The sequence below is a fragment of the Suillus plorans genome (genome assembly GCF_016647745.1).
Source record: "Suillus plorans strain S12 chromosome Unknown HD556scaffold_34, whole genome shotgun sequence".
NCBI classification, from domain to species: domain Eukaryota; kingdom Fungi; phylum Basidiomycota; class Agaricomycetes; order Boletales; family Suillaceae; genus Suillus; species Suillus plorans.
In genome coordinates this window covers 156,831-175,213 of record NW_024537418.1, presented here as the reverse complement: position 1 = coordinate 175,213, position 18,383 = coordinate 156,831, and the positions used below count along the sequence as shown (strand labels likewise).

Here is an 18,383-nt window from a genome sequence, read left to right as displayed (position 1 = left end):
CTTCTATATATTTTTTATTTTTTATCCTTGTTTATTGTCCACTGGGGCGAAGCTTCAAGTGGCAAGCCTAATGTTAGACAGTTACTTACTAGTGGGACTCACAGTAGCTTTTGAGAAACTCGCTAAAGGTCGCTAAAGTCAGGTCAAGTTTGCAGGAAACAGTGGCAAACTTAAGCACTTGTATCACGAGGTTGCTGCCGGCGAAGCTTGGCCTTTTTCTAGTACTTATAATTGTAACCAGAATGTAGTACTATGATATCGCTGCTCGCAGTACTTGCCTGAATTCCCACGGGGTTGAACAGTGGGAACATACAGGGAGAGTGACCTTGTGGTACAAGGTAAAAACCCGCTACGGCAGTAGCGGGAATGTCGCGGTCGAGCTGTAACCCACCATACAATCCTGATTCGAACAACCATCAGCGCTTAATGATACAAATACAGGATTTGAAGACTCGTATGATGCTTTCAGTGTAATAAAGACGACACCTCTAAGACTGGAGGATGCGTTCAATTACATCCTGTGCCGCCAGCACCAAACCGTCATTGAATCTTCGGCTCACGGTCTGCAGCGACACTGGGGCTCCTTTGAATATCGCTGCATCATCTGTACGCAATAGTCAGCTCATGCCATCCAATTTGTAAGAGCGCAACTAACACAAGGAGATATTGTATTCATCCGCCGCACTCATCGGCCTAGGCGACTCCTGATATATGTCAACGGTTGGGTCAGCGACGAGACCTGTCGGGAAGACTGCCCCTGGGTAGTCTAGCAAATTCCAGATAGCGGTGTAGCTAATATATGAGTTGTCAGATTTTCTGGCGCCCTGCGATATATTTTTACGAACCTCCAATATTTTGTAGTGTCGTGGGGGCTAGCTGTACCTTGGAAGGGTGGGCATACGATGACGTCGACGTTTTGGGACCACCAGTGATCAGAGTACTCCCGCCGATAGTCATCACGTTGATGACGGAGCTAGTAAGGTCAACGCCCGTGTCGATAAACAGCAGAACTCGGAACCTCTCACCTTCCAAACTTGCGCGGCATCATGATTCTTCACATGTGGCGGACTGATTACCCATTCTGTCAGCGGATGCATATCTTCTCCACCTTCCTCTAGAAGACGTCGGACGGTAGCTCCTCCATCCTCATAGTAGAGCTCGCGCTAGAAACACATGAGTTACATTATCTAGACCCAACCGACCACCAGACTCACAATTAAGCTGTATCCACGGTCGTGGTCGTACGGAATGTAGTCTACTACCTCAACCTCTGACGATGCCTCAAGCTTTTCTTTCACCAAATTCAGTGCTCGGATAGTTGGAGGATGAGGCATCACGACCCCGTCGTGCATCATGATTCCCACACGCAGTTTCTTCTGGGTCAGATGTGGCACTTTCAGTGGAATAGGTAAAACATCTGGGTCCCGAAGTGAAGGATTGGCCCCAAGGACAGCTTCAAGGAAAAGTCGCATGTCTCGTCCTGAGCGACACATCGGGCCTGTGGAAGCAAAAACTCCGTCCTGGCCATGTTGACTATGGTGGTTATCAACGTGACTCTATCAGAGCTTGGTATACTTACTACCAAAGATTTCCATGGGTGGGCGTTGTCCGAGAGGACGGACGGATTCCGTATATACCACAATGGGCGGACGGGCATCGAATGGATCCTCCACCATCGCTTCATGGATAATATATCAGTTTCCATGTCATGTGTAGGAAACGGACTTACGTGCCAACACCCATACAAGAGCCCTTCATGGCGACAAGGGCTGATTCACCACCAGAAGATCCTCCTGCAGTAAGGTTCGTATTGTGGGGGTTCAACTAATAGACTTGAGCGGAAAACTAATTTATACTCAAGAGACGGCATACCACTCGACCGTAGGAAGACTTAGATTCGAGATGCATCACAGACTGTGGCTGATTCGTCTTGACATAGAAGACTAATAATATGTTCGACGGACAACATGTTACAGCAGGGATCAATTACATACCTGCACCCAATGAACGCAGAATGCTTGTCATATCGCAGTCTTCCGTCGAAATTTCCATATTCACGAGAAAGCCTCCGCACCCAACTGTCCCCTTGAGTGGGTAATGGCTCTGAGGACGACGAGAATTAGAGATAGAGGACTGCAAGGTGGTGATGGTGCACTAACTTTGACTGAAATTGGCAGTCCATGAAGTGGCCCAATGACCTTGCCTTCTTTTTGGAAGTACTCATCCAGCTGCTGCGCCTGTTTAATGCCTTCATCGAGGAAGAAGTCCATAAGACAAGCTGTGAGCTGATGAGCGATAGCTGCGCGCTTTCCAAAGGCAGTGACAGCCTCGACTGCTGTCAGTTCGCCTGCAGCAATCTTTTGGCACACAGCGGTCGCGTCTAGTTCAGTGATAGCCAACTCTTGGACAGTGAGCAAGCCACACGTCTCAGGAATGCGAGTGATATCAAGAGGTGGGTCCTCGAGAATTGCTGGGGGGAGTTTAAGACCGGCTGGGATCTTGGCTTCAAGCTGTTCTCGTAAGACGCGAGCCTTTGCTTCGTATGAAGCATTACCCCCTATGCCTTTGATTTTCTCTTTGAAGGACATTCTTATGGGTGGGGAGAAGGAATAGCAAAGTCAATACATTGAGGTTGCGATATATGTACGATCGATGGAAGTAGCTCTTCAGATAAGCTGTCCGCCAAATATATGCATGTCTTCTGAAGTTCTTTGTGGGCAAATGATATATCCCATGACAGGGATGCCAGAAAGGAACGAGCTACAAGGTTAACGTTGATGAATACATAGAAGCAATTGGTCACGAGCCTACGTGGCACGCATGGACAATACCGTGACAGAGGTATTCAACATACGGACAGCCATTGCACTGGGACCCCTGGCACTAAAGTGAGTCTTGCAGCCGTCCGTTGTATATGTCACTTTGTGTAATGTGAGTTCCCGTACATCCACGGGTCTATCATTATACTGAATTCCGTGGCTACTGATGGGGGCAAGAAGCAGGGACGCACAAGGACTTTGACAACGTTAACCGTACGGGCCCGGGGGCCCGGCCGGCCACCGCACGACAGGTCAGGTTACCCTTCCTACGTCATGGTAGAGGGCCGAGTTACCAGCAGCTTGCGTTCAATGCAGGTTTCGGAGATCGATCAAATCGGCGTCATGCAGCATCGGGCTGGCTTCTGGTGATGACAATAACGTTGCATGAAATAACTTCCTACTAGTAACGTTTGCCATCAACGGAATGCCGGTCCTCAGGCCTCAAGGCGCTCCGTTCTGCTAGCTTTGACATCGGGGACGCATTCCTCTGTTTCATAATAAGCATCGCTCATGTTTACCGCGCCCTGAGAATGTATGAAATTTTTTATTTCCTGGTTAGCATACGCGCTAGACGAAATATATACGCACAGAGGCATAAGATAGCTACCTGATCTAGATCCTTCAGTGAGGCATAAAGATTCGTAAAGTTTTGACTTGTTCTGGAAGCGCCAGCTAGCTTGCAGTAACCCTTCTGAAAAAGGCCTCTTTTTCGTGCAGAAATTCAATGGCTCATAAATATGGTTTGACCGACATAATATCAATCAGCGACTACCGGTGTAACCAGCCGCAGAGCAGAAATAGAGAAGCCGCGTGTCTGCCCAACGGCAGCAAGAAGTGCATGATAGACTCGACTCAGGAGTCAGGAGCATCAAGATTAAGGACGGAAATGGGGTGAATATTAGTACAGGTTCAAGCGCCGAGCCGGCTTCAGTGCAGGAGAGATAACGGACTTAATTTGGGTGACTGAAACAGACTAGTCAAAATCCATCCCAACATGGCGAAGGCATGTGAGTGAAGCCCTATCCAAATAGCTTCAGGTACTAGGCTGGGCGTTGATAAACACTCTCTGACGAGGTGGCCTGTAATGCCAAAGGGCGGCTGTAACCCGACATGACCGAATATTATGTCGGATCCTAAGCTGCAGCGCCGACAACATAGGGCACAAAAACAAAATTGCGACCAGTGCGTAATTACACCCAGAGAACGTTTGGAGTCACGCATGGGATAACGTACCCTCCAAGTACGCTATACCGAATCCATGCCACTTCTCGTATCCTGACGGCTGGCCTCGTTGGTCTACAGTAGTATGCCGGCAGCCTAAAGGAAACTAGATGCTTAGCCCTTAAACTTTATAATAAACTCACGTCGTGCACATCACCTTCGACAGATAGGCATGTGGGGTATAAGTAAGCGCCTACTGTGCACTAGGCAAGATGATCGATCAGTATTGGTATTACTGGCTCTAGAAGTATCCGGTGCTTGGAAACTGGCGGAAAAACGTGTATTGCCAGTGCGGAACAGACGCGCAGCCTGAGTTTGAACTAGTTCCGGGCTCCCAAAGCACTTGATACCAGGTTAGAAGCTCTCGCTAGCTAGTTGTGCGCTCATGATAGAGAACGAAAGGCTGATTGGATGCGACCTCGTTAGGAAACTCCAAAGCAACCACTAACATATCGGGACAGATTGAAAAGTGTACTGTCAGTCATAAGGATTCCCTGCCATGACTTTTGCGCAAAGCTCCATGATTTGAAGAAAAGATAGAAAGATTCAATGCAAGCTCAGTCTGCGAAGTTGAAGCTGAAATTGAATAAACAGTCAAAAGTTAAAAGTAGGATCATTGATCCCACGATCTCATGATGACCCCAGGCAGGTGACTGCTTGGTATGTTGTTGTACCATGCTAGCAAGCACCTGATCGCTCAGGCTCATTTCAGAACCATCCCAAGACGCCTACTATCAATGTCTCTCACGTCTCCTGAAGCATTCTCAGTCGAGAAACACGTTGCGATCGCAGCAGTACGGAGAGCATGTCTGGTGACTTGCACTGTGTTCAATCAATTAGTCCGAGACAGAACGGATACCCTCAAGAAAGAAGACGATTCACCAGTGACAGGTATCAATTTCCGTCTTTCAGGTTTGAGGGTCGTAGCTAATCAATTTTATGAAGTCGGAGATTATGCCGCACAGGCGGTTATCAACACTGTCTTGAGGAATGCATTCCCCGAAGATCCTATCGTCGGCGAGGAGGGTGCAGATGCCCTCCGGCAAGGATCAAATACTAAACTGCGGGAACGAGTGGTCTCCTTAGCTACCAACGCATTGCGGGAAGATCTCATCGACGGGGAGAAAGCGCAATGGGGCTTAGGTTCTCAACACGAGCACAGTTCAGAGGCCCTGTTAAAGGCGATAGATGAAGGAAACGATACGGGTGGTCCAAATAAACGTGAGGCTATGTTGTGTGTCGTTAATTCCGTATTCTGACCTGCATTCAGGCATGTGGACAGTTGACCCTATCGATGGAACGAAAGGCTTCTTGCGCGGTGGCCAATATGCCGTTTGTTTGTCTCTCATTGTGAATAGCCAGGTTGTGCTGGGCGTCATCGGATGCCCGAATATACAAATACACCCTGAAAACCCTGATGAAGAAAAGGGCTGTATCTTCGTTGCGGTCCGAGGACAAGGCGCCTTTCAGGTAATCTCCAATTCTGTGTGCCAAATGTATGATTCCCTTAATTTCCTCAAACAGATCACCTTGTCTGGCACCAGTGCGATTAAACTCCCTTTCTTTTCTTCAGAGAAGTCATATGTCCTGCAATCGGAAGAGTCGAAGCACACGAATATACCATTGATTAGACGCGTTTCTGACGAGCTTCACCTTACTGAATGGGGAATGGATAGCCAGGCCAAATATTGCTGTCTTGCCAGAGGAGAGGGCGCGGTGTATCTTCGCATGCCGGCGTCTACCATCGGCGGTAAACAGCCTTACGAGGAGCGAATCTGGGTAGGTCATTTGACAATCAATGATTTAATAGCGCTAATAATTCTGTTACCCTGACTTGCAGGATCATGCCCCTGGAAGCATCCTCGTTGAGGAGGCAGGTGGCAAAATCACGGATTCTGAGGGCGCTCCACTCCAATTCGGACTTGGGAGGGGAATGGGAGAGAATCATGGCTTTGTAGCCACAGTTGATGAAGAACTCCACGCGCGAGTGATATCAGCTATCAAGCGGGCTCAACTCGCGGAGGATCCTAAAAAGACGAACCCTGCACTTTAATAGAGCCCTCTAGACGAGGTGCTACTTCTATCAGACGCTGGTATAACACATGGTTCCCTGGATACCTCCTAGGGTTGCCGATCGGATAACTATTGGAAATCAAATGACATTAGCTGAGGGCGCTAGTATTTCCTCAGTCATCTTCTGAACATCAAACTGGAAGGCGACCATTAGTGCCCCGGCCTCCCACGGACGAATTCAGACATTCTATTGGAAATTTCAGTTGCATTCCCTAGGGCGGTGTTGTGTATGCTTGGCGAATCAGCACTCAGCGCCAGTTTCGACCAGCTGATCAGCTTAGCCTCCTGGCTAGCCATGGTCGTACTATACTACGTACTTATTAGTACAGGGAATGATGGCGAAGTGCCTATCTTAAGCTTCCGAGACTCGACTGAGCGTCTAAGATTACGCCACATATGCCCATTTGATCTAACTGCCATATCAATTCAGTACTTCGAGGTCGAAGTCAGTACGAGTTGAGCATGAGAGTTCTGACTAATTAAGGTGCGTGTGAACAAGTTAAGAGCGGCGATGATTCTGTCAGGTCCTAGCGCTTGTCGATGTCCTCAGTACTTCCTGGCAGCTCCCGTTTTGCCGCTTCGCTGCCGCGGAGCATTCCTACGAGCACCTAGCTTAGGCGCTTGATACAAGCGCTATACCTGAGAATGCTTCTTGCCTCATGGTCGGCCGCGACAATCACACCGAGACAGCGCTAATTCACCTGTTATTTACCTCAGCTCTTTTGGCTCACCGTATATTCTATGCTTTCTGGCAAAAATGATTGATCAGGCCACTCTTCAGACTGCGACATATAACATCAGGCATATAGCTACCGGACAATACGTTGCTCTCAAGGACACCAAGAGAACTTCGACTTTGATCGTCCTCCAAGATAGTCACTTTGAACACCTTGCAGTGAGCCTTCATAGAGTTGGTCTCTATATGCTAACTTTTCTTTCACAGTGGGTTTTGGACAAGCTGGCAGGACTTGAAGACACGTATCATGTCAGAAGTTTCCTGCAGAACACTTTTGCTCAGACGGGAGAGCCTCCCACCGCGGGCGCTGGAATCATTTCCGGGACAGAATCATACCCGTGGCTCATTCGTCCCGCCGCCAGCGGTTTTGGTGACTTCTACCTGTGAGTGACGTAGTCACTATTGACGCGGTTTTTTAAACACGCAAGGTACCTAGCATTTCACCTCATTCAGATCCCTCTCTCTATTGGACCATCGTAAAGACAAGGGATGGTACAAATGTAAGCTTATCTCAACTCGACTTGTGGCCTCATGCTCATCAGTCGTTGCAGGCTATATTAACCAACAATCCACAGCATCACGTATACTGGGAATTTGTCAAGATATCTGCCTAAGGACGAAAGCTGGGAATTGGGTGGGTAGTGACACTGGGCCTGGGGTACCAAATCAGAGTGCGAGGTGTCATAGTTCAGGGTCACGTCCAGCCAGATCTCAGCAGAATTTTTGTGTAGGTAGTATTGTTTTCTGTGTTCTAAATGATTCATAAAATTTTTATAAAAAAACTCATCATGCCATGCATTTAAGGCTGTGCTTGCGATGGGTAAGCCGGTCACTTCTATTTTTTTCTGGTGTCCCACTCGACTGCCGGCTTTTATGTATCCGAACCATTGTTCAGAAGTGGAACAACACCCATACTATGGCTGTGTTCATTTACTATATGATGGCATCCGCGGCAAGAGTCCGATCATCATGCCTGTGATGGCAACTTGGCGCCACCCCAATTCTGCATTTTCGCCTTCGTGAATGAATGATTATGTGCCTTGAGGCCACTTAAATTTGCCGCATGCCGGTCCTCCATTGTGCATGCGGAGTTCATACCGTGACGAAGTCCATTGAACTTGAGAATCTGGGAGCAAAATTAACTCGTGATGCTATTTGATATACTGTCTCGACACTACCGTGATTATCATCGGGGAATTCGGACCATGTGTCTTGACTCTGATGACTATAAGAATGGCCTGGTAAATGCAAGGTTTGCCATCAAAAAGTTCTACACACCGTCCCATTTCGAGAAACACAACTCGTTCATTTGTGCACTCACCTTCGCGACGATGACGATTTCAGGCAACCTAAAAACTGGGACCTACACTCTTCGGAATGCTAGTACAAATGACTTTGTCGTTGTACAAGGCCCCAAAACTGCTGCCCTGGTAACAAGCAACGATGGTCGGGCAGAGAATGCCGCAGTACGTCCAACCCATGGATCATGTAGAGGAACATAAAATAAACAAATAACATTCTATAGTGGGTCCTTGAAAAACTCAGTGGGCATTACGACAAGTACAACATCAGAAATTTCGCGCAAAACTCATATGCCACTGTCAACACTGTGCAAAAAAGAAGCGCTGCACTCACCTGTGGGCGCGAGGTGTGTCCTTGGAGCATCAGACCAACTGGATACGGAACATATGTGTCTGTCTTCCATCAGCTGAGTTTATTACGTCTTATCTAACAGACGCACATGTACGTCCAGGATATCACCACACTCAGATGCTTCGCTGTTTTGGAGCCTGAAAACGTCCGGGGATCACTCACAGGTAAGTATCAATGCTCTCGTGAATTGCAGGGTCTACTTACATAGCAGTTGATATAGGCGCTGTTGACGGATGATCGGACCAACACCGTCCATTGGTACTTGCATCGTGTGTCGGCCTGACTCAGATATGAATGAACAATAGGCTGCGGTGCATATGAAGGATCATAGCATAGCCCCCTTGTCCCTATTCCGAATCTCGGGTTCGACGCGGGGTGATTACTTGATGGAGGCGGCAAGCTAAGTGAAGGCGCTGGTACGATAGTATAAGATCTTGTTACCTATGTATTCGAACTCAGACAGGTTCTTTGAGCTCCTTTATAATAGTCGATTGTCTAATGACGTTAGGCTGTAACAATAGCCTATCTGCCGCATACTGAACAACCACGACCACAAAAGAGTCCATTCCAATCGGAACCCCACATGATGATACGACCGTCCCCGCACGCAGCGATTAGTATTACTGTCTGAACCCGCGCTCAAATTCAGCCCTAGATGATGCACATCTTGACTACGTTTAGCCTGAGCGACGAGGAGGATGGTGAAGGTCTTGAATGTGATTCGCAGGGAATCATCAAAATTCAGTGGGCGCATGGTGACAAAAGAGGTCGGTGATTCAATGTAAATGTTAAATTCTCATCATTCTGCGTGCCGGTGATCAATAGGTACACGGAACCAATGTTTGTGGCAGGCCCGCCTAAGCATACCCGAAATTTGGAATACTTGCTTCTTTTTCATATGACATCAAGGTTTTAATTCTGAGACAAAGGTGAAGGAGTTCAGGTTACACACCACTTCAGTGAACTTCGTGTCAGGGGCTCCTCATGAGCGTAGCGCGCTATTCTAGATCGTGTCATTAGATGTCACACCTTCTGTACTCACCTTCAAAGGTACATACAGATGATGGTCAGCAGGGTGCTAGCATCTTCAACACTACGCAATCAGCTGTATCTTTGATGCCCATGATACAGCCTGGATCACTTATCCATCTGCAACAACATGACACACAGCCTGCTGCGTCTTTCAAATGTTTACCAGTGCTGGTTGGATAATCCTATCAAGATATAGACTGCCCAATGGAGTCGTAACCGTGTATGGAGGAAGCTATGCTTGATGTGCACCCGGATTAGGTCCACGGCGTTACCGGGCGTCCAGTTTTTATATTGCCACAGCATCCCAAGTCAATTGACAAGACAACTGTGCAGCAGCGCTGGGTCTTCTGTCTGAAAAGTTTATTTAAAGCTTAATTTGATCGAATAACTTGCCAATATCTCCATGGATGAAGGCTATCCCTGAATCATCAACGGTCTCTTGAGGTATCCAGTGTGGCAATTACATTCACAATGTGGAGTCCGTATCATGGAATCGCTAGAAAATAACTCCGCAGCGAGGTGTGGAGACAGGAATGTCATGTCGACGTTATAGAAGAATAATCTGCGAGGCGGCGTCCAAGGAGTGTGTCAGTGGCATGTCAAGAAGTTGAGTATGTGTGGTTGGATCAGGATGCGTGATTGGTTCTTCTGAGGCACGTATAATGCATGCCATACATGCGCAAGAAGAGCCAGCCTGCATAAGCGCCGCGGCTACCTTGATGCAATAAAGTGAAACTGCCGACCGACAGTGTGATGGTGCGGTTTCAAGTGTGGGCAGCCAGGGGTTGTTACAGAACTTGAAGGAGTGTGATTCTACGGGCGATTTGAAGTATGGTTTGGATAATCACTACTAGCCGCTGGTCAGTGCGTTGAGCGCTCACAGTGACTAATAACTATGCATAAGTTTGGACTGCAAATGCAACATTAGAAACAGTTGTGCATAGAAAGACTAGGAACATGTGAAGAGAGAGAATATTATGTGTAGTTGGTTCGTTTTCTATATGTATATTTTTTGATAATCTTTTATTTTTGTTTTGTTCAGTGAAATATTATCTGAATTTTGCGAATTATACCAAACTCTCATTCGCGACTATCATGGGCAGGAACAGTACGCAAAGCACTCCACGCTCATGTTTTTCTCATCTGATGGTCTATAGAATCCCAGAAATCGTCAGTACCGCAAAAATCCAGTTAGTCCCCACTCTCATTTATCCTACACCCATTGCAGAAAGAACAAGCACTGATGGTCGATCCCCAAATTTTGCGCATCAGAGCTCAAGAAAGACCCTGGAATACCAAGGCTTCCTCAACTAAAGGTTCGGATTGCGGAGAAGCGGAAATCTAGTTCTGTACGTTGCATTCGAGTCGTAACTATTACTACTTCATCTTGAGCTGCTACCCCTCGTAGCCTGCGATTCCCCAGCCTGATGATCCAGATGCCTATATGGCTGCTGAGCCTACCCTGTCTTCACTAGCAGCTCTCGCTTCAGAGACCCAGGAGGCCGTAGACCAGGATACCGCATCTTATGCGGGCTCCTCACAGAAGACGAAGGAGCAAATTCGTCGCCACTACGTCCGTGTGCTACACAAAGTAATCGATGAAAGTGACATCGTCATTCTTGTGCTCGACGCTCGTGATCCGGAGGGATGTAGGAGTCGACTGGTCGAAGAAGAGGTAAGACGGAGAGAAAGTGAAGGGAAGAAGCTCGTGTTTGTATTGAATAAAATCGGTATGAATGTTGGTTTCATTTGGTTTTTGCACTCTTCCTCATCGTGCGCTGTGGACGAAGATTTGGTTTCAAAAGAGAATGCTCAACAGTGGCTGCGATACTTGCGACATTCCACGCCGACACTCCCATTCCGTTCTGCTTCCTCCAATCAACGGTCTCATCTCAGCTCTACGACGGCACCCGGACTTATGCGCCTTCTTAAAGCATTCAAACCTAGTTCACAGAGTATCACAGTCGGTGTTGTTGGGTTTCCAAACGTCGGTAAAAGCAGCCTCATCAATTCTTTGAAGCGATCAAAGGTCTCGATCTGTTTGCTACTACTCGTACTGAATGTCTTACATGTTATGTGAGTTCAGGCCTGTGCAGTGGCTGCACAGCCAGGTCACACGAAGGACCTTCAATCCGTGCAGCTGGAGCGAGGAATTAAGATCGTCGATTCACCTGGTGTAGTTTTTGATGAAGATGAATCAGGTGACTCTAGTCAAAAGGGCAGCATTCTCCTACGAAATGTAGTCAAAGTTGAGGATATAGAAGATCCCATCGCTGTTGGTGCGTTTCTTGGTATAAACTCAGTTCGTGATGGATGGATTGCTAATCGCACTGTTTCAGTGGAAGAAATCCTCGCGCGGACAGAACATGAGACACTCCGAAAACTATACAATCTTCTTCAGTTCTCAAGCACGCTGGAGTTTCTCACCATGCTTGCGCTGAACAGCGGACGCCTGCTCAAGGTCAGCTTTATTTTTGTGAATTCTGACACTTTACACAACTATTACATCTGCAGGGAGGTACCCCTGATCTACTTTCAGCCGCACGTCACGTTCTTATGGACTGGAATCACCAAAAAATACCCTATTTCTCTGTCCCGCCCACCATTCATCCCTCGTCGATGCCTTCTGCCACAACAGGCGCAGAAACCGTCGGGCAGTCACAAATCCTCGATTCATTCTCTAAACCGTTTGAGCTCGCAGGTTTGTTTTGCACAGCAGACGCCGGCGCGTTCAATGAAAATGCACCGATGCAGGAAGAGGTAGCTATGGATGACAGTGAAGTCAACAATGACATTGCTGCACGAGAATCTGGCATGATAGTCGATGATGGCATGACTGCTTCCGCACTATCAATCCCGTCATCCCGCAAGCGTATTCGTTCGCCCTCGTTGGTCACACAGGCAGGAGTTACCGACTCTTCAGTACAACTGCGCATACCGAAGCGGTTCCGTCGCGCGAAGGACCTTTCTGCATATGAAGAAGCCGCTGTGCGGAGCCAGAGTCGCGCGATGAATAGGCGGTCTCTGAAACAAGACCGCAAGCGTGCACGAAGGGCTGCTAACAAGTTGACCAAGGGCGAGTCGAGGATGGAAGTTGATGGGCTGCAGGAAACGTTTATTGCTGATGTGCGGGAATAAACCACTGTTCTTTTTATCTGCATATCATGGCATTTGGTTTTGCGCAATGTCAACTCTGGCTCCGTGAAGTGATATCCACCAGAGCCGCTAGCCAAAAATCGCTCTATCAAGTTTCGCTGTGAGCTACTTGTTGCGATGACTGTTGCCGATGTAAACTAAAATGTGTTCAATCCGCCATGTTGTCGGTCATTCTGGTTTGCATTTGGTCACAAAATGCATGTCAATTGCAACTCCATAGGCAAAGCCAACGGACGGAAGAACCCACACAGCATATCGCACACTACGGCAACAAGACAAATAAATCACGCAATGCATATTATGTTATGATGATAATAAACAGTCAAACTAATTTCGCAGCTATTGTGCCGTCATTACCTCCGCAACAACTCCAAGGTTCAGGGTTTGCGGCTGAAACAATATTCGCAGAGCAGAACAGTACACTGCGCATTCCTACGAGGTATTGACTGTTTCCCGCTTCGAAATTAGTGCAGAGGACGCGTTTTTGTACCCCAGCTCGTTTGATTGCGGATTTTGTCACTGCAGGGTCCTTGCGCATCACATAACCATTGATCCGGCCTCAGCGCGGCGTCCGCGTCAAGGTTCGTAACACTGCTGATTCTTCTGATCATTCTGATATGTTTCGGCTTACTATCGAGGGTTTTTAGGAAGGCTGCTCCTCTTTGGAACTTGCCTTTGTTCTTCGGTAGTGAAATCGCATAGAAGCTCTTGGGCCCCACAAGTTGAATCATGAACTTGAATATCAATTCGGCAGTAATCATTGACACATCCTCGCCCCTCCGCAGCATATCCAAGTATAAGTGAAGGCCTGACGCCTGGTTTGCAGTACTACATTTGAATGATGGCCGATTCCGCTACTCCAGCACAGGCAGACCAGCCCCACGTCGCACTCATTACCGGCGCAGCTCAGGGCATTGGACGCGCTATTGCTCTGCGGCTCGCAGAGGACGGACTAGATGTTGCCATCGCAGACCTGAAATCACAACGCACGACCCTCGACGGCGTCGCGGATGAGATAAGGGCGAAAGGGAGGCGATGTCTTGTCTTGGAGTGTGATATATCACAAGAGGATGAGGTCCAGCGCATGGTACAGGCTACGGAGCAAGAGTTCAATAGTTTGGATGTCGTGCGTGTCTCGTGGGTCGTCAACCTATCAAACTGCCTGACAAATAGTATTCTAGATGGTAGCGAATGCTGGACGAATCGTTGTGAAACCTTTGGTTGATTGTAAGCTAACCACGTCTTTGATTCGTTTTCGTGATGTCGTCATATCCCAATAGCTACCCTCGTCGATTTTGATGAGATATTCAATATCAATGTGCGCGGGACGTTCCTCTGCTTGCGTGCTGCAGCGCAAACTATGATCAAGCAGGGGCGTGGCGGGAGGATCATCAGTATGTACGGCCCTTTGTTCCTTTGTTTTGGATGATAATACCGCTATAGGCGCGTCGTCAGTAGCAGGGAAGAAAGGGATGCCGTTCAACAGTATTTACAGTGCGTCGAAATCTGCCATTCGAACATTTACACAGGCGCTCGGTGAATTCAAGACGTTTTATTACTCCGTCTGATCTCATCTTAGCCTTCTTGCGTTATAGCGAGTGAACTGGGATCACATGGCATCACCGTGAACGCCTACGCTCCTGGACCAGTTGAAACGCATCTCCGTATGTTTACTCCATGCTATTCCTTCTCCCACCTTCGTCTCCCTACCCCCATCCACTACCCATTTTCTTTGTTAGTTTTTGCATCCTGACGCTGACATGGTATCCAGTGCGAAGCTCTTCCGAAGAATTCGCAAGACAGGTAGGATTTCCTGATAGCAAGGCGTTCGTACAAAGTGTATGTATTAGTATTTCTCTCGAGGTAAGGTTTCTTGATCGCGTCAATTGCTTTACAGTATGAAACGAGTGTGGCACTGCGGCGGATTGGAACGCCGGAAGACATTGCGAACGCGGTGTCGTTCCTCGCAAGCAAAGATTCTGCCTATATCACTGGGCAGACTATCACAGTTGACGGGGGATCATGGATGGACTGATCATGTACTTTTGTGCTTGTGGCCTGCAAAAAACACAACTTGTTTGCAAACTACATTCGAGTCCTTGTAGAGAATAAACTTGTTTGTATGACTATATCTTCACCCTTCTTACGCCCATATGACCTAGGCAAGGTATCTTAACAACGGATACTGATTCCTGCTCTCTTAAGAAAATTATCCCTCATAAGCAAATAGAAGTAGTGGAGGATCCAGAAAGCGCACACATCTCGTTCGCTCTTCATGTTCCACCTCCGAAACCTTGCAAGTAGAGTAGTCCTCCAGTGCTGCGCTCATGTTGCATTGTCATCAAGTGACTTGCACTGCAGTACTGGGGTTCCTTGGGATATGAATAGGTCGGGGAGTAAAACTCGTCATGCTCCTGTCATGCTCCATGCTCAAAGTTAGTCAAAGCTAGCCAGCATGTGAGGCCTAGCCTACCAACACTAGTTTAATGTCATCTCCAGATTCACATTTAATGTGCTATCGCAATCCACATATTTGGTGTTGCTACAACAACACAGTCAGTTTGAAGTCTTTAGAGAACAAGGAATCGTGCAATCACCAGTATGCCATGGCTGTGAATGAATCGGAACAGATTTGAACCTGCCGTTTAGTTACTTTAGTAGTACATAGGTAGTACAAGTGTGTATGAGCTTTTGCCACAATTGCGGAATTGCAGCCCTTTGAAGCTTGAAGCTTGAGATGGGGCTGCACAGTCAGGTTTCCCTCGATGGATCCTCGATCAGAATTGCGCCTGCTGGAGGCTGGAAGGCTGGGCTCAAAACTGCAGGCCTAAACCGCACTTGAACGTTTGAACGTTGAACTTAGTCTTTCTAACTAAAGACTAGATTAGCTAATATTAATCAGACTTCGCTGCCGAATGATCATGATGTTCGCAAGCGTGACACAACGGGGCTTCTGATAGCCTGACAAGACTTTGATCCAAAGTGTATGCATCACTCTCAGGCCCATCATGATTGTGCACCTCAGTCGGTTGATTTTCCTTACAGTATGAATCATATAACGATTCGTTGACGCGGATTGGAACTTCCGTCGGAAGAAATTGCAAATGTTGGTTCCGAGTCGCGGACAAGGACGCCACGCCAGCCTACGACTTGGCAACCACAATCGATGGGGACGCGACTGAAAGAATCGCCATCAGATATAATTACAACGTAACCCAAGTAATTGAAGTAAAAGTCGACTGTCTTATATTTACTTCCAACAGTGAGCGCTTGATCGGACCATAATTGCGGGTGTGGGCGGCGTGCTATAGCCTATATCACTGCGCACGACCGTGAAGTTGTTCTTATTCAGGAAGGATTAAAGAGATTCGTCAGCGCGCCGGTGTTATTCCTCAGGTACCACTCAACTTGCACTATATTAGTATGTCCGAGTCTCACCTATCTCCATCATATAAAGATCAGGACGTCTAGTCCCAAGATCTCCACACCATGTCTGATCCCGCTTCTTCAACAACGCTGACCATTCAACCCCGTGTCGCACTTATCACCGGCGCAGCCCAGGGCATCGGACGTGCCATTGCCCTGCGGCTCGCAGAGGATGGGCTCGACATTGCCATCGCAGACTTAGCATCACAGCGCACGAAGCTCGATGGCGTCGCAGAAGAGGTGAGGGCGAAGGGGAGGCGATGCATTGTCTTGGAATGCAATGTGTCACAAGAGGAGGAGGTCCAACGCATGGTGCAAGCTACGGAGAAAGAATTTGATGGTTTGGACGTTGTAAGTGTCTCCTCTGCTGAAAAATTCAACGTCGCCTGACAACCGGGTAGATGGTAGCGAACGCTGGACGACTTCTCGTGAAGACTATGGTCGACTGTGAGCACACTGTCTTTAATTCTTGTGATATTTAGCTTTCGATGATAACATCAAAATCCGATAGCTACCCTCACCGATTTCGACAGTATATTCGACACCAATGTACGCGGGGTGTTCCTGTGCTTGCGTGCCGCAGCGCAGGTCATGATCAAGCGAGGGCGTGGCGGGAAGATAATCAGTATGCACGTCCATTCCTTGTCTCGCATCTGGATAATAATACCCTTTGTCATAGGCGCGTCGTCGGTAGCAGGAAAGAAAGGGGTGGCATTAAGCGGCATTTACTGTGCGTCGAAAGCTGCCGTTCGATCGTTCACACAGGCGCTCGGTATGTATACCAGAGGTTATAATGTATCATCTTATCTTACTGTTCTTGCGTTTTAGCGAGTGAGCTCGGGTCATACGGTATCACTGTGAACGCCTACGCACCTGGACCAATTGATACGCCTCTCCGTATGTTCATGTTATCTCCTCCTTATTACCTCATATCCGTCACTATATATTTTCTCTTTCTTTTATATATGTACCCTGATGTTGACATGCACGCATCCAGTGCAATACTCCGCAGATTCATTGGAGCAACTGCTAGGGGTTCCTGATGGCAAGGAGTTGCTCCGAAATGTATGTATCAATCTCTTTCTCAGCGAGGCTCCCGCCCCCTAATCGATTGGAACGCCTTGCAGTTCCAAGCAACGAATTCGGCACTGAAGCATTTTGGAATGCCGGAAGACATTGCGGGCTTGGTATCGTTCCTCGCGAGCAAAGATTCCGCCTTTATAACTGGCCAGACAATCACAATTGATGGGGGAGGTTGGATGGATTAATCCCATGCTTATGGTTAGAATAACACTATAATGTAACTTGTCTCCAAAGTTCAAACCAACCGTGTAAGTATATCCCGACTCTTTGTATGATCAAATCTTCACTTGCCTTTTCATTAAGATGCGTTACCATACATGTTGGTCTATATGACCTTCTCACAAGGCTGACTTTGCGGCAAGTTTTTGGGCGACACCAAGATGATCGAAAAGAACTTGTGGGGAAGTCAGGGAAATATTCCTGGCCTTGTACATGTTCATGCTTGACGGATAATACTAAATCGATGATAACATGATGACCTGGCGGGATTGCTCCTCCAAACTTCAAAACTGCGGAAAGCAGGAGCGATCCATTCACTTTTCATACAAGACGGATCCCTGGACACCATCCACTCCATGACTAATTTTGCTACTCCAACATCAATCAATCAACCCCGTACTGCACTGTCACCGCGGACATAAAGCCACAGCACACGGAGCTCGACAGCGTCACAGAGGAGGTGAAGGTGGGATGGAGGCAGTGTATTGGTAGAATGCGATGTTTTACAATAAGAGGAGGTACAAACCAAAATATCTACCCTCGCCGCCGATTTCGACGAGATCTTTAACACTCATGCGCGCGCGACGTTCCTCTGCTTGCTTGCTGCAGCACGGGTCATGATCAAACGCGGGCGTGGCGGAAGGATTATCGGTATGTACACCGTTCATGATCTCGGTTATAGCAGCATTACCGGTGACAGAGCAAAAAGTCGACACTGGCCAGCTTTTTGGATGCATCGAAAGCTCCTATTCAATATTGCAGTGCATGCCTTCACCGAAGAAATGATACAATAGCTGGAGTTTCCTGATGACAAGCTTTCATTCGACCACTGGTAGTTCACTTTCTACCACCCACTGGCAATCAGTTGACCTGGACTGCACTCTACACTACCAAGCACAAATCCCGTTGGGCAGATTGCAACAGCAGTGGATATCGCAAACCTGGCGCCGTTCTTTGCGGGCCAG

The 18,383-nt window shown here is 47.8% G+C and overlaps 8 protein-coding genes across 8 annotated transcripts; 7 read left to right on the top strand and 1 right to left on the bottom strand.

Moving 5' to 3' along the window:
• Nucleotides 1-96: 96 nt before the first annotated feature.
• Nucleotides 97-2,770, bottom strand: HD556DRAFT_1377778 (amidase signature domain-containing protein). Its single transcript, XM_041303135.1, has 10 exons — nt 2,160-2,770; nt 1,995-2,103; nt 1,873-1,943; nt 1,730-1,824; nt 1,580-1,678; nt 1,215-1,533; nt 1,026-1,163; nt 846-973; nt 656-792; nt 97-604 (listed from the first exon to the last, which is right to left on the bottom strand). Exons 1-10 carry the CDS (start codon nt 2,586-2,588, stop codon nt 489-491), a joined length of 1,641 nt encoding a protein of 546 aa, XP_041159329.1. The 5' UTR covers nt 2,589-2,770; the 3' UTR covers nt 97-488.
• A 1,883-nt stretch (nt 2,771-4,653) lies between these two features.
• On the top strand, nt 4,654-6,474 carry HD556DRAFT_1377763 (3',5'-bisphosphate nucleotidase). Its single transcript, XM_041303134.1, has 5 exons — nt 4,654-4,931; nt 4,986-5,261; nt 5,311-5,510; nt 5,565-5,819; nt 5,881-6,474. Exons 1-5 carry the CDS (start codon nt 4,703-4,705, stop codon nt 6,091-6,093), a joined length of 1,173 nt encoding a protein of 390 aa, XP_041159328.1. The 5' UTR covers nt 4,654-4,702; the 3' UTR covers nt 6,094-6,474.
• A 37-nt stretch (nt 6,475-6,511) lies between these two features.
• Nucleotides 6,512-7,635, top strand: HD556DRAFT_1377760 (uncharacterized protein). Its single transcript, XM_041303133.1, has 4 exons — nt 6,512-7,008; nt 7,057-7,232; nt 7,286-7,349; nt 7,401-7,635. Exons 1-4 carry the CDS (start codon nt 6,871-6,873, stop codon nt 7,461-7,463), a joined length of 441 nt encoding a protein of 146 aa, XP_041159327.1. The 5' UTR covers nt 6,512-6,870; the 3' UTR covers nt 7,464-7,635.
• On the top strand, nt 7,636-8,666 carry HD556DRAFT_1377753 (uncharacterized protein). Its single transcript, XM_041303132.1, has 3 exons — nt 7,636-7,975; nt 8,028-8,315; nt 8,375-8,666. The coding sequence occupies exons 1-3, from the start codon at nt 7,913-7,915 to the stop codon at nt 8,579-8,581; spliced, it is 558 nt and encodes a 185-aa protein (XP_041159326.1). The 5' UTR covers nt 7,636-7,912; the 3' UTR covers nt 8,582-8,666.
• Nucleotides 8,667-9,522: 856 nt separating this feature from the next.
• HD556DRAFT_1238774 (uncharacterized protein) lies at nt 9,523-9,714 on the top strand (the record flags this gene model as incomplete). Its single annotated transcript, XM_041297996.1, has 1 exon — nt 9,523-9,714. The coding sequence occupies one exon, from the start codon at nt 9,523-9,525 to the stop codon at nt 9,712-9,714; it is 192 nt and encodes a 63-aa protein (XP_041159325.1).
• A 797-nt stretch (nt 9,715-10,511) lies between these two features.
• On the top strand, nt 10,512-12,672 carry HD556DRAFT_1309053 (P-loop containing nucleoside triphosphate hydrolase protein; the record flags this gene model as incomplete). The annotated part of the gene is made up of 8 exons (XM_041300229.1): nt 10,512-10,522; nt 10,577-10,642; nt 10,692-10,780; nt 10,807-10,883; nt 10,943-11,563; nt 11,621-11,813; nt 11,874-11,995; nt 12,049-12,672. 8 exons carry the CDS (start codon nt 10,512-10,514, stop codon nt 12,670-12,672), a joined length of 1,803 nt encoding a protein of 600 aa, XP_041159324.1.
• Nucleotides 12,673-13,267: 595 nt separating this feature from the next.
• Nucleotides 13,268-14,845, top strand: HD556DRAFT_537588 (NAD(P)-binding protein). The gene is made up of 9 exons (XM_041310898.1): nt 13,268-13,271; nt 13,338-13,411; nt 13,476-13,816; nt 13,872-13,917; nt 13,971-14,084; nt 14,134-14,226; nt 14,286-14,354; nt 14,462-14,529; nt 14,588-14,845. The coding sequence occupies exons 3-9, from the start codon at nt 13,529-13,531 to the stop codon at nt 14,723-14,725; spliced, it is 816 nt and encodes a 271-aa protein (XP_041159323.1). The 5' UTR covers nt 13,268-13,271; nt 13,338-13,411; nt 13,476-13,528; the 3' UTR covers nt 14,726-14,845.
• Nucleotides 14,846-16,063: 1,218 nt separating this feature from the next.
• On the top strand, nt 16,064-17,525 carry HD556DRAFT_1377687 (uncharacterized protein). Its single transcript, XM_041303131.1, has 7 exons — nt 16,064-16,467; nt 16,518-16,563; nt 16,628-16,888; nt 16,945-17,013; nt 17,114-17,181; nt 17,244-17,447; nt 17,503-17,525. The coding sequence occupies exons 1-6, from the start codon at nt 16,180-16,182 to the stop codon at nt 17,382-17,384; spliced, it is 873 nt and encodes a 290-aa protein (XP_041159322.1). The 5' UTR covers nt 16,064-16,179; the 3' UTR covers nt 17,385-17,447; nt 17,503-17,525.
• Nucleotides 17,526-18,383: the final 858 nt, after the last annotated feature.

Excerpts from the sequence above, each read along its gene's own strand:
- HD556DRAFT_1377760 (XM_041303133.1), top strand. The coding sequence starts at position 6,871 with ATGATTGATCAGGCCACTCTTCAGACTGCGACATATAACATCAGGCAT. Across the intron at positions 7,233-7,285 it reads GGTTTTGGTGACTTCTACCT|CATTTCACCTCATTCAGATC; the intron begins GTGAGTGACGTA and ends CAAGGTACCTAG. Across the intron at positions 7,350-7,400 it reads AGACAAGGGATGGTACAAAT|GCTATATTAACCAACAATCC; the intron begins GTAAGCTTATCT and ends CAGTCGTTGCAG.
- HD556DRAFT_1377753 (XM_041303132.1), top strand. The coding sequence starts at position 7,913 with ATGCCGGTCCTCCATTGTGCATGCGGAGTTCATACCGTGACGAAGTCC. Across the intron at positions 7,976-8,027 it reads AGTCCATTGAACTTGAGAAT|CGTGATTATCATCGGGGAAT; the intron begins CTGGGAGCAAAA and ends TCTCGACACTAC. Across the intron at positions 8,316-8,374 it reads GTCGGGCAGAGAATGCCGCA|TGGGTCCTTGAAAAACTCAG; the intron begins GTACGTCCAACC and ends AACATTCTATAG.
- HD556DRAFT_537588 (XM_041310898.1), top strand. The coding sequence starts at position 13,529 with ATGATGGCCGATTCCGCTACTCCAGCACAGGCAGACCAGCCCCACGTC. Across the intron at positions 13,817-13,871 it reads AGTTCAATAGTTTGGATGTC|ATGGTAGCGAATGCTGGACG; the intron begins GTGCGTGTCTCG and ends ATAGTATTCTAG. Across the intron at positions 14,227-14,285 it reads AACATTTACACAGGCGCTCG|CGAGTGAACTGGGATCACAT; the intron begins GTGAATTCAAGA and ends CTTGCGTTATAG.
- HD556DRAFT_1377687 (XM_041303131.1), top strand. The coding sequence starts at position 16,180 with ATGTCTGATCCCGCTTCTTCAACAACGCTGACCATTCAACCCCGTGTC. Across the intron at positions 16,468-16,517 it reads AATTTGATGGTTTGGACGTT|ATGGTAGCGAACGCTGGACG; the intron begins GTAAGTGTCTCC and ends ACAACCGGGTAG. Across the intron at positions 17,014-17,113 it reads ACCAATTGATACGCCTCTCC|TGCAATACTCCGCAGATTCA; the intron begins GTATGTTCATGT and ends GCACGCATCCAG.
- HD556DRAFT_1377763 (XM_041303134.1), top strand. The coding sequence starts at position 4,703 with ATGTTGTTGTACCATGCTAGCAAGCACCTGATCGCTCAGGCTCATTTC. Across the intron at positions 5,262-5,310 it reads TACGGGTGGTCCAAATAAAC|GCATGTGGACAGTTGACCCT; the intron begins GTGAGGCTATGT and ends ACCTGCATTCAG. Across the intron at positions 5,820-5,880 it reads CTTACGAGGAGCGAATCTGG|GATCATGCCCCTGGAAGCAT; the intron begins GTAGGTCATTTG and ends CCTGACTTGCAG.
- HD556DRAFT_1377778 (XM_041303135.1), bottom strand. The coding sequence starts at position 2,588 with ATGTCCTTCAAAGAGAAAATCAAAGGCATAGGGGGTAATGCTTCATAC. Across the intron at positions 1,825-1,872 it reads AGTCTTCCTACGGTCGAGTG|TTGAACCCCCACAATACGAA; the intron begins GTATGCCGTCTC and ends CAAGTCTATTAG. Across the intron at positions 605-655 it reads TGAATACAATATCTCCTTGT|ATGATGCAGCGATATTCAAA; the intron begins GTTAGTTGCGCT and ends TATTGCGTACAG.